Consider the following 13,184-nt stretch of genomic DNA (forward strand, 5'->3'; position numbering starts at 1 on the left):
TGTAAGAAAGTATTGACAAAAATATTATAACTTCAAGAAACCTTTCTTTCCCTTAAAAAATTGCCTATATTAATAATGGAAAAAAAATTGCGCATGGGGAAATAAACATCTCAGCCTGTTAGATTTAATATTTCCTATCGTATATATACGATTTGTATAAAGTCTCTAGATCCTAATGGGGGCAGCCGCTAGTACTTAAATAGCGCAAAATATTGCCTATCAAAAGATGGAGGTAAATATTTTTTTTGTTCAGGTGCAATATCCCTACCCCTTACCTCGATATCTCTTAATTTTCCAAAATAGAAGTCTCTCTCCTTCTCAAGGCCCTCAATGGTTAACTGTAAATCTAAAACCTAAATAAATCACATTTGAGTAGGCACTGTGGCTGATCCCCTACACTTAAGGCTTTGTCAAGCTTAATATATTAATGAACTGTTTATTACACATAATGTTTTCTTATTCGTTGGCTTCACAACCTTGGAGACTTCTATTGAATTTAGATTGCTTAGTTCTTTGAGTTGCATGTCCAAACCTTTAAACCACTAATTAATCTAGAGAAGGGGTAATTTTGTGTATAATCATTGTGGATGTAAATGTACAGAAATTTATCTGCCATTGTCTTATTTCTTTAGATCAATGCTCTCGATCTTATTCACCTTTCTTTATCCCTGATTATTTATACCTGTTGCTGAAGATTTCTAATGTGGGTGTGTGCACCTGCGTCAGAAAAAGTGCGTTGCATGGGGGGTCGGGACCCTAAATAAAATTCAATAATTAAAAAAACGTTCAATAAAATTAAGTAAAGGGAATTATGTAAAGAGAATGAGCTTAGATAATCTTAGCTTTTCTTTTAATAACATATGTTCGTCTGTTTGACTATTCTGTATTACTTTTTAATTTTATAGGGTTACCCAGTACCTACCTATACCCACCTGTACCTTCCCAACTTTTGGGCTTCCTACCAAAATTAGTAGGGGTAAATACCTTATTCCTCCCGCACTTGGATGCTCTTGCCTACCCCTTCAAAATAAGGAAAATTTCAGGGAATAGTCCCTTTCGTGACAACGCCCCTTAAGGGGCGATTCGTCGTATTATTAAAATTGCTTTTTATAGGTTATTTTAGGTTAGGTTAGGTTATATTGGGTTAGGCAATTGGCCCCGTAGGGATAGAGCCCCCCGCAGGGGCTAGAAATAGGAGAAAAGCTACTGTGAAAAATACGTAGAATTGCCCCTTAAGGTGCGTTTCCACGAAAGGGACTATACCCTAATTTCCTACTATACACTATTTAGTATAGTATTGCACACATTTATAACTTTAATATAGTAAATTTTTACTTTCCATGTAAAGGTGTGTTTAATGCTATTTCAACTATAGTTTTTACATTTTTTACTCAATAAATGTATTATAAGAATCCCAAAGTTTTTTTTAGACCGAGGAATGCCTTGAAAAAACAGGAACATGAATAGTCCGGACAAACATCGTGAAATGAAAGTGTTGGTTGTCTGTAGTTTAATTTCTAACATTAAGTAAATAATCCTTGCCTCTAATAAGCTGGACACGTTTGGGAGTTTTCATGATGTGCTGTTTGGTCCTGCGGTACTCATGTTGCGGGGTTCGAAACTCTGCACGGGCAACCCTAACCATATTTCACAACTTTGGGGATAGAAAACTAATTTCTTAAAGTTTTTAAATCGTTCAATAAAAAAATTCTTATAATGATATATTTTTGCAAAACAAATTTAATTATCACTCTTTTAAACATCAATAGTTTTTTATTGTAAAAAATCTCAATGAATAATTTTAGGCTGATATTTTGATTTCTATGAATATTTAATAACTTTAAACTTCCTAAATTTCTTTGACAATTTTCATCATTTACTAGCGAAAGAAAAACTTATAGAGCAAAAAGTCTTAAAAATCATAATAATTTTATTTTATTTTCAATTACAGCAACGTTAAATCGACTCTAGCAAGTTGTTTTAATGAATAAGCCTTAAATTGAATTAAATTTTTAGGCCTCACATAAAGTATTCAAACGTAGGAAATTCTAATAGATCCAAATATGCAAATAAAAGAACAAAATTTTGTTTATTAAAATATTAATCAACATTAGTAATATTTGTATTTATATAGCTATTTTTTTCATTAAATGCAATACACAGTAATATAGTTTCTATTATATACTTTCATTTTTGAAATAAAATTAACAGAAAATAAGATTGAAATTAATTTTGTCAAATTATGTTTAAAATGTGACATCTATTGGTAAAAAATAAAACTAACAAAGGGAAATTTAGTTGATTCAGCATTGCATTCATAAGCATACAGAAGAGGGTGGAAACATCCTCTGATTAATATTACTATTTGAAAGGCCTGTCATCCCCTTTTTACACCCCTCAAAGCTTTACACCCATCAATGAATTGCTGCGCAAGCCAAATATATTTTGTAAACAAATGTTTGCAAATTATAATTATCAAGAATAATTTAGAAATTTGATTCTTATGTAATAAATATATTTGGGAAGGGATATTTAAGTTCAAGAGAATTTATTTTGCCTTCATCTTTTCTGCTAGTTAAAAGTAACAGTTGATTTGCAAACCATATTCACAACTTTAGGGTTACAAAAATAATTTCTTAAATGAGTAATAAGTAAATATTTTAAGTAATAACAGTGCAATGCTTCAAAACGATGTATTTTTGCAAAACAAATTTATTAAATCACTACATTAGTATTTTTTATTAATTATAAAATCTCATTAAAAAATTTTATACCGGAGTTTTTGATTTCTAAATCTTAGTTCCTAGTTTAATCTGTCAAATTTTATTATATAAGTACACTCGCAAAAGAAAAAATAATTGAGCAAAAGGTATTAAAAGTTATTATTAATTCATTCATTACTTTTTTTACAGAAAAGCTAAATTGACTTTACAATGTTGTTTTAAATGAGCCTTAAATTGGTTACAACTTATAGGCCTAAAAAAAGTTATCCTGATTGGGAAAATCAACTGGTTGTTCTGCAGATATTTGGACAAGAAATTATATTATTTCTTATCCAATCGACAATAATTTAAGTTTCATTTATCTAGCTATTTTTACAAAAAATGTATTCAACATTAATTTATATAAAATTATGTCTTTTATGTTTTTAAAATAACCAACAGTAACTAAAGTAAAAATTAATCTTATGAAATATATATTTTTTAAAATGCGACATCTATTGGTAAAAACTTAAACTAAAATATGGAAATTGTATTGATTCAGCGTTGCATTCGTATAATTAACAAAAATGATGATCTTACAATATCAACGATAAAATAGTAATTTGAATCTTAACCCAAGTATATTTTACATTTATTTGGGGATATTTCTCTAGAAAAAAAGTGATTTTTCTTTAATATTTTCTCATTATAAAAAGTAACAGTAGAGTAATTTATGTATTTCTAGCAATTACACCCAGGACAATTTGTTTTAATAATGATTATTTTATAATTTGGGCAAATATTTTTCTTTGCTGAAATATCTCTTTCTGTATGTATTTTAGACCAGACTTTATTGTAAAAAATTCTTTGTTCAAATTCAACAAGGTCAATTATGTCCATAAGAAACGCAGTAATGGAAAATCAATCTGATAAAACGATCTGCCATTCAGTAAAACTTAAACCATTATAAACAACCCCAATGTTACAAAAGTAGGAAGTACTTTAATTTTCGTCAGACTTATTAGCGGAAAGACGTACATACCTGCACTTATTGTGGAGAAACTGCGCTACTAAACCAAATACTAGGTAAAAAGCATGTCTGTAATGTTAATTCCCAATATTGATTATTGAAATAAATAAAAAACTTTAAAGTGTTTTCATAAAACATTGTATATTTCACTTTTCAGATATTGGATATTTTTTTGTTATTCTAAGCTGCTATTTAAGACAGATCACTAATTTTTTTTTGTAACTATATTCACTACTACAGAGAATTTAGCAAATAACTTACTTGGTACGTCAGTCAGTTGGTCATGCATAAAAGATAAGAAATATGTTTATATTTAAGTTTTGTTATTTATATTTTTTCATATACTTCTCTCAATTTTTTTATGGCCAATGAATAATAACATAATACTCATAATAAATGTTTGTCCATATATGATTTTTTCATTTTGTGCTTCGCTTCTTAAGGATGTTGTAATCCTTGTTTTCTGACTCACTCATATGCAGGTAACTACACACATTTAAGACAAAGGTTGTGCAATTAAAAAATATTTTTATATTTTTTATCCTATAGCCTAATAAATAGGTACTATAAACAAGATTCGACAAAACAAGACTTCCAAAATTTTATTAAACTAATGGTCAAAATTATTTTTTAGCTTGATTGAATAATTCCAAATTCTGTTTGTTACACGTTTCCCCTTATTGTCATTAACAGAATATAGAGGCTTTAGTACAAATTAGCGAAGATTATTTTTTAAAAATTTAAAAACAATCAGAATGACGGGAATCAACAACTTTTCAGTTAAAAAGTAAATAATTTAGAATTATTTTACTATTATATCGCAAAGGCGGTTAGTGTCACGTGTCGGAAATTTATTACTTCTCTGGTATGATGCGGTGTGTTCCAGACTCGAACTCGACACCTTTATGACAGAAAGTGGGCACACTACCTTTAACGCTAATGTCGTGAAGCTATCATTTTGATATATGCGGAAATATTAACTAATTCAATATAATGGCAATATTAAGAATATATCATTTCCCTCACAGCAGTACGGACACATGGTCAAAGAGTGTTATAGGTAGAGTAGATTCGCTAATAAAAAGGCAGGCACAAGTTTATATCAATGTATATAGCATAGCAGCAACAAATTTTAGTAATTTAAAAGTTGTAAAATTAAAGCAGAATTATGTATTATTGAACGGATTGATAAAATGCTAAATAAAACTAGGGTTTGGATTATTATTTTCAAGTTCAAAATCACATAAAACCATATAAAAAATTTGCATATGCTTATGAACTATTCTAGCAATAACTTTAAAGTTAGGTTGTAATAATTATATGTTCAAAGTTGGTAGTACAATTTTGTCACACCAATTACAAAGGACTCTATTTATAAATCAATCAAGACACAAGTTTGAAATACTTTGATTTACATTTTGTCCGTGAAAAAAAAGTTTTGTAGACATTGCGTCAAATCTGAAGGTCAGGGTTACCAACAGGATAGGTATAATTATTCAGAATAATATTCAGTTTTTGGGTGTGGCAACCTGTATCAATTTTAAATATTTTTGTTGGAGAGGTTATGTGTTTGAGGCAAAACGTTAGGATTTATGTTAAATTTTTGAATAAAATATAAATGGAGGGTTGTTTAGCCAAAATGTAAAATTGTTAGAAGTACAACCAATTTTATAAAAATAGACTGTATCTTAAAAAGACAAGTATTTAATGAGCAAGAAAATGTTTTTTTTTTTTGCCAAAAAAGGTATATTTTACATAAATGCAATGCAATGAAAGGGCTTGAGCAACGATTATCTTAGTCATGGATAGTTTACAATAGCTCGGTTAATCAAAAACTTATTTTAAAATTAGTTTTCATAATAATTATCCCTGAATGAATAAATGTGGAATAATTCATAATACAGACAATATACAAGCCTTTACTCCAAGAGGAAACTCTGATATTTATGGTTATTAGCTACTACAGACAATATACAAGCTTTTACTTAATAGGAAACTCTGATATTTATGGTTATTAGCTACTACAGACAACATACAAGACTTTACTTAATAGGAAACTCTGATGTTTATGGTTATTAGCTACTACAGACAATATACAAGACTTTACTTAATAGGAAACTCTGATGTTTATGGTTATTAGCTACTAAAAACAATATACAAGCCTTTACTTAATAGGAAACTCTGATATTTATGGCTATTAACTACTACAGACAACATACAAGACTTTATTTAATAGGAAACTCTGATGTTTATGGTTATTAGCTACTAGAGACAATATACAAGCCTTTACTTAATAGGAAACTCTGATGTTTATGGTTATTAGCTACTACAGACAACATACAAGACTTTACTTAATAGGAAACTCTGATGTTTATTGTTATTAGCTACTAGAGACAATATACAAGCCTTTACTTAATAGGAAACTCTGATGTTTATGGTTATTAGCTACTAAAGACAATATACAAGACTTTACTTAATAGGAAACTCTGATGTTTATGGTTATTAGCTACTAAAGACAATATACAAGACTTTACTTAATAGGAAACTCTGATGTTTATTGTTATTAGCTACTAGAGACAATATACAAGCCTTTACTTAATAGGAAACTCTGATGTTTATGGTTATTAGCTACTAAAGACAATATACAAGACTTTACTTAATAGGAAACTCTGATGTTTATGGTTATTAGCTACTACAGACAATATACAAGACTTTACTTAATAGGAAACTCTGATGTTTATGGTTATTAGCTACTAAAGACAATATACAAGCCTTTACTTAATAGGAAACTCTGATGTTTATAGTTATTAGCTACTAGAGACAATATACAAGCCTTTACTTAATAGGAAACTCTGATGGTTATGGTTATTAGCTACTAGAGACAATATACAAGCCTTTACTTAATAGGAAACTCTGATGTTTATGGTTATTAGCTACTAAAAACAATATACAAGCCTTTACTTAAAAGGAAACTCTTATGTTTATGGTTATTAGTTACTAAAGACAATATACAAGCCTTTACTTAATAGGAAACTCTGATGTTTATGGTTATTAGCTACTAGAGACAATATACAAGACTTTACTTAATAGGAAACTCTGATGTTTATGGTTATTAGCTACTAAAGACAATATACAAGACTTTACTTAATAGGAAACTCTGATGTTTATGGTTATTAGCTACTACAGACAATATACAAGACTTTACTTAATAGGAAACTCTGATGTTTATGGTTATTAGCTACTAAAGACAATATACAAGCCTTTACTTAATAGGAAGCTCTGATGTTTATGGTTATTAGCTACTAGAGACAATATACAAGCCTTTACTTAATAGGAAACTCTGATGTTTATGGTTATTAGCTACTAAAAACAATATACAAGCCTTTACTTAAAAGGAAACTCTTATGTTTATGGTTATTAGCTACTAGAGACAATATACAAGCCTTTACTTAATAGGAAACTCTGATGTTTATGATTATTAGCTACTAGAGACAATATACAAGACTTTACTTAATAGGAAACTCTGATGTTTATGGTTATTAGCTACTACAAACAATATACAAGACTTTACTTAATAGGAAACTCTGATGTTTATGGTTATTAGCTACTAAAGACAATATACAAGACTTTACTTAATAGGAAACTCTGATGTTTATGGTTATTAGCTACTAGAGACAATATACAAGACTTTACTTAATAGGAAACTCTGATGTTTATGGTTATTAGCTACTAGAGACAATATACAAGCCTTTACTTAATATGAAACTCTGATGTTTATGGTTATTAGCTACTAAGGACAATATACAAGCCTTTACTTAATAGGAAACTCTGATGTTTATGGTTATTAGCTACTAAAAACAATATACAAGCCTTTACTTAAAAGGAAACTCTTATGTTTATGGTTATTAGCTACTAGAGACAATATACAAGCCTTTACTTAATAGGAAACTCTGATGTTTATGATTATTAGCTACTAGAGACAATATACAAGACTTTACTTAATAGGAAACTCTGATGTTTATGGTTATTAGCTACTACAAACAATATACAAGACTTTACTTAATAGGAAACTCTGATGTTTATGGTTATTAGCTACTAAAGACAATATACAAGACTTTACTTAATAGGAAACTCTGATGTTTATGGTTATTAGCTACTAGAGACAATATACAAGACTTTACTTAATAGGAAACTCTGATGTTTATGGTTATTAGCTACTAGAGACAATATACAAGCCTTTACTTAATATGAAACTCTGATGTTTATGGTTATTAGCTACTAAGGACAATATACAAGCCTTTACTTAATAGGAAACTCTGATGTTTATGGTCATTAGCTAAGTCTAGCAAGAGATTGGAAAATGGTAAAAAATCTTTCACGCCCTTTTTTGTGTTTTTGTAACTCTACATAACCTAAATTTTATGCAGGGGAATGGTTATGTTATGATTTCTAAAACAAAAATAAAAAATTTGGCATAGAAAATTATAAAAATTTATTTTGTCCTTTTGTCTCTGCATTCTTTCTATAATAAAATGCGTCTCAAAAGGTTTTTAGAATCTAAAATAGTTTTAAGCATTAAACATGAAGTCTAGTGGCGTGCGATGCACTTTGTCTAGGGGGGGGCATTTTGAACATTTAGCAAAATTTTGATTATATACACCTATTTTAAATAAGGGCGTTGTAAGGGGGTGGGATTACTTGATCATGGGCCTTCTAATCCCTATCCCTTCTTCCCCATCACTTCCCCCATCCCTTCCCTCATCCCTTCCCTCATCACTTCCCCCATCCCTTCCCCCGTCCTTATCCCTTATCTCTATTCCCCATCTCTCCTCCCCCATCTCTTAATCCCCATCCCTTCAGCTAAAAGGCACCTTGCAAAAAAAAAAGAATATTTACCCATCCAACCCCCCCCCCCTTCACATGGAATTAAAACCTTTTTTAAGGGAGGAAGATGATACAAAAGAATGATTAACCCACCTTTAAAAATTAGGTGGGGGTGAGATAAAAACTCTAATTTTGGAAATAATTTGGAAAATTACATTTCCCCCATTTTCTGACAGACATAGTAAATTATTAAATTATAGCTAAAAAGTTATATCACCATCACCCACCCTCTTCAAAATCTTAAAAATCTGTCACTTTTCTTATAAAGCCATGTACACAAGGATTTACTAGGGTGGTGCTAAGAAAATTTTACACAACTTTTAAACTAAAATCAATTAAAGACAACAAGAGTTTTTTTTATCAAGTCAGGAATATAGAGTGTTGTGAGCTTTATGTAGGGTTCTTTATGTAAATTGCTAGAAAAAAACATGTCTTTTAGTTAAGGGAATATACACAAAAAATGATAAACTTATCCTGAACGTCATATGATATACTTAACTTATATATTGTTATTCATCTAGACAGACATACAGTTTTGAGGAAAAGACTTAGATAAATGTCAAAGCAGTTTGAAATATACTTGTAAATTGACGCGCGAAGCATGCAATTTTTTTTCACATAAAGTAACTTTTTGTTTAAATATTTTATGTTTACAAATGTTTTTATATGCAGGGATGGAGTGGACATTGGGTTATTTATTTTACTAGTCCCCAAAGTTTCATAAAAAAAATCTCTTATTTGTTGGCTCAACTACTTTAGGGACTTGATTGAATTTTGATTGGTTGGTTAATTAAGTTGAGTTTCCATATGTTCCATCCACTAATTTTAATTTATATAAGGATTAATTTTGTGTTTAATCATTGGAGATGTACATCAATTAATCGGCCTTTGTCTTTTCCCTATATATCCCTGCAAATATATATTTTCTTTTTGGTAAAGTTTATATTTTAAACAAGAATGACAACATCCATAAGTAGCAAAGCATTTTATGATGACTGTTAGACCGACGGTCAAAGTAAATTAAATACTGGTTGTTAAGAACAATGAAAAAAATCTTTTAGATACTCACACCCTAAAAAGTTTGAAAGTCGGACCACAAACACCAAAGATAAGGTGAAATATGTAAGATATGAAAATAGCCAAAAACCTGCTTAAAGACAGTCCGAACGCCATGGATGTTTTATAGTTTGTTATGCCTTCTAAAATGTTGATAATAAGGGGGGAGGGGGGGCAAAAAGAGCATTTTTCAACATTTAGAGTAGGCCAGAGGGGGCGTTGGCTAGGGGGGGGGGGCGTTTTTGGCGGCTGGGGGTTCGCCCCAAGTACCCCCTTCGGTTCGCACGCCACTGATGTAGTCTTATTTGAACTTTATTTAGGAATTTGATTTTCAAGAAGGTTGCCTAGCGAGCACAGAACCCCCCCTCTCCATTATTTTTGAAATATATTGAAATGAAATGGGGAGGGGGGAGAGTGGTGGAGTATATTTTCATATATTATGTAACAATTAACCTATGATTTTAATATTATAATGGGAATGTGGCGGTTTTGTACAATAAAACCTTGACAGACAACCAACCAATAAAGGTCAAGCAGTTTTGCTTCTCTTATGACACGTGGCCTTATATAGCAACTTTGATATTATATAAAAAACTTTTTTTGTATCTATGCAGTTAGTTACAGAAAAAATCTGAAAACCAACTACTGCTATAGTTCTTAATGTTAGCAAATAAAGGGATTTAATTCATGCAGATGCAAGGACGTCCAAACATTTATTGGAGGGGGGGGGGGGGGAGCGGTATTAAAGGGACAATCTAATGTATTTTTTTTAATTTTGAGGGTGATAAAATTTAAATTGTTTAAAGTTGTGTTATGCCTGTATTCATGTTGGGGAGATCTATGATATTCATGTTTTGGCGTCCGGGTCAACGAATCCATCCGGACCATACCTCCCCGCCCTTTCTGATCCAATCTTTCTCCTCTATCTAAAATGAGAATTATTACATCTATTGTATTCATATTATAGAGTCATTGTCAATAAATCCTTTTGTACCATACCTCCCTGTTCTTAGGGAGGGAGGGAGACATTGGACTCTGAATTATTCTGGTCCTAAAGTTTTATAAACACGCCCTTTAATTTGTTGGCTTATCAACTTTTGGGACTTTTATCTCTTGATTGGGTTTTACAAACTTACAAATAATTTTGATATAAATAGCTGGATTTTTGTTTATCATGATTGAGAATAATTTTTTATCAATTGTCCAATCCTATATCTAAACAAGGATGATTTTGTCAATTAGAAGCTTTTGAGAAAGAAATATGTCAAACATACCAAAAATATGTTTCGTTTTTGACATCATTTTACTTCAATTTGTCGTTATGGTTATGTTATCAAATGCTTTACTAAGTTCAAGCTGTTGTTAACTAAAAATATATTCGAAAAGTATTTACACAACGATTTTCATTATTTTATTTTAGAATATAAAATGTATCAATGAGAGCTTTCTAGCAGTGAAACATTATTGGATATTTCAACAGGCGGAAAACTATTTAATCCAGACAAAAAATAAATCATTATGACAAAATGTATTGTTTTTCTTAGTGTTCATTAACAATAGTTTAATTAATTTCTACAGGGATTAAATAAGACATAAAAGTAGAAGTAGAGGAAAGAATATTTTTTAAATGAAGAGTCCCACCCTTGTATTAAAATTGTTAGTTTTTGATATATTCTTTAATAAAACCAGAGATTTTAAGAGATAAGACAATGGACGAAAAGTTTATGTTTTGCACCAACCAATCAAGATTTAGTAAAGTTTTAAGCCAACAAATAAAATAACGTCTTTTTTATATAAAACTTTGGGTACCATTGCAATTTACATTCAAAGGTCCCCTCGGGCCTCCCCCCTAGTAAAAAAATCAAATTTTATTGAGCTGCATTTTCCAAGGGAAAGTTTTGTCCAGACGTAATCAAAGTAAAACAACAAGAAATAAAATCTAATAAACAAAGATTAAAGAACAAGCACGGTTTTTGTTTATAAGTAGCGCAACAATAAAAGGTGTTAATTTCAAGATTGGCAAGAAAAATTAACCAAAATACAGTATACATATTTTAAAATATGTTCATTACACGTAATGCTTAAAATTAATCAGTTCAATATAAAAAATGAAATATAACATTCCTTTCGTTAAAGTTTCGATTAAGATATGTTAAATTTCAAGTGAGTTAAACAAAGAAGACAAAAATTTTGTAGACTATTTCTTAAAGGTGCTTGGGGTCAAGGCATTCCCTACCACTGAAATTATTCGTGTATTTCAGTATATATTGAAAACTATGAATCTTTGTTATTGTGTCTAAAAATACAATTACACCAAAAAAGAATGTCATTTACAGAAAATAAAAGTAAGGAAAACTGAATTATTAATCGTAAAAATGTCTGCAGAATAATTAATAAACTTATAATTGCTTTTTAGAAAACTCTTTGACATTGAAAAAATAATAAAAAATACAAAAACATCTTCTAGATTTTAGTTGTTGTTGATAAGATTAGTGTTTCCTAACATCAATCCTATCTTTACAGGATTCTATCCCTGCGAGGCTGTTCTTACCTTTCCTAAACCTAACCTACCCTATAATGTGCAAAAATAAAACATTTTTCGCAAATTCAGTTTGTTTTCGAAATGAGAAAACAGGAATAATTTTTATGTGGTTTTAAGTTTGAATAATTAGTGCTATTCTTAGCTCCAAGGATGGTTTTGACTATTTAATAGACCTCCAAATTAAGATTTCCTAGATACTTGAGGCGAAGTCACTAAAAGCATATATCTTTTTAAAAATCTAGGTCAGTATGGATAGTTCACTAGCGAAAATAATTAATTACCTATAGAAAGTCCCGCCCTCTCAGCAAATGCATTGTAAGGCCTGCCATCATAGTTGGCATCAAAGAATTTCTTGAACCATTGCAGAAATTCAAAATTATCCTGAAATCTTCCCTTCACCAATCTGTCCACTGGAATTATCTGAAATAAACAAAATTAGTTTGAAGGAACCTAGTAATAGTGTCTAACTTTTTATCTTTGTGACGTAACAAAAATTCATCTCTTTTTTAGGGGTTTCCTTTCCCACCTCCCCTCTCTCCTTCGCTTTTTGTTACGTCACAAAGATAAACAGTTAGACACTATTACTAGGTTCGTTTGAAGAAAAATTATTAATTAAAAAAATAAACCAATTGATTTTCGAAAGATTAGAAATGTATAATCCATAACAAAAAAAATAAACAGATATAATAAATCTAAATATTTAATAGTAAAAAACCCCCTAAATTTTTTTTTTTTGGGTTGGTAAAATTTATCCTTTGCAACAATTTACCCCCCACCCTTTCAAAAAATTTTACCCCCCCCCCCCCAAATAAAAATGCTTGGACGCCCCTGAGTGTAATAAAACATTGTTTTTTTCAGATCCAAAATTTTGATAAATAAAAACATTCAAGATGTAATAGATAAGCTACTCTATAATCATTGCACAAATGTTTGAAGCTTTGTTTTATTTGCCTGCTTTGCTTTTTTATGA

At 30.0% G+C, this 13,184-nt stretch overlaps 1 protein-coding gene across 2 annotated transcripts in view; it reads right to left on the reverse strand.

The window, feature by feature from the left end:
- LOC145322677 (microtubule-associated protein RP/EB family member 1-like) overlaps positions 1-13,184 on the reverse strand; it is a 28,870-nt gene that overhangs the window by 3,130 nt on the left and 12,556 nt on the right. For both annotated transcript variants that reach the window (XM_080164873.1, XM_080164872.1), the window contains exons 6-10: positions 12,496-12,634; positions 10,490-10,598; positions 1,543-1,637; positions 683-756; positions 276-353 (exon numbers count right to left, since the gene is read on the reverse strand). In XM_080164873.1, the coding sequence (XP_080020999.1) occupies positions 276-353; positions 683-756; positions 1,543-1,637; positions 10,490-10,598; positions 12,496-12,634 (495 nt within the window). The remainder of the gene's footprint in view (positions 1-275; positions 354-682; positions 757-1,542; positions 1,638-10,489; positions 10,599-12,495; positions 12,635-13,184) is intronic.

The sequence above is a fragment of the Acartia tonsa genome, chromosome 6 (genome assembly GCF_053477335.1).
Source record: "Acartia tonsa isolate MP-2025a chromosome 6, ASM5347733v1, whole genome shotgun sequence".
NCBI classification, from domain to species: Eukaryota; Metazoa; Arthropoda; class Copepoda; order Calanoida; family Acartiidae; genus Acartia; species Acartia tonsa.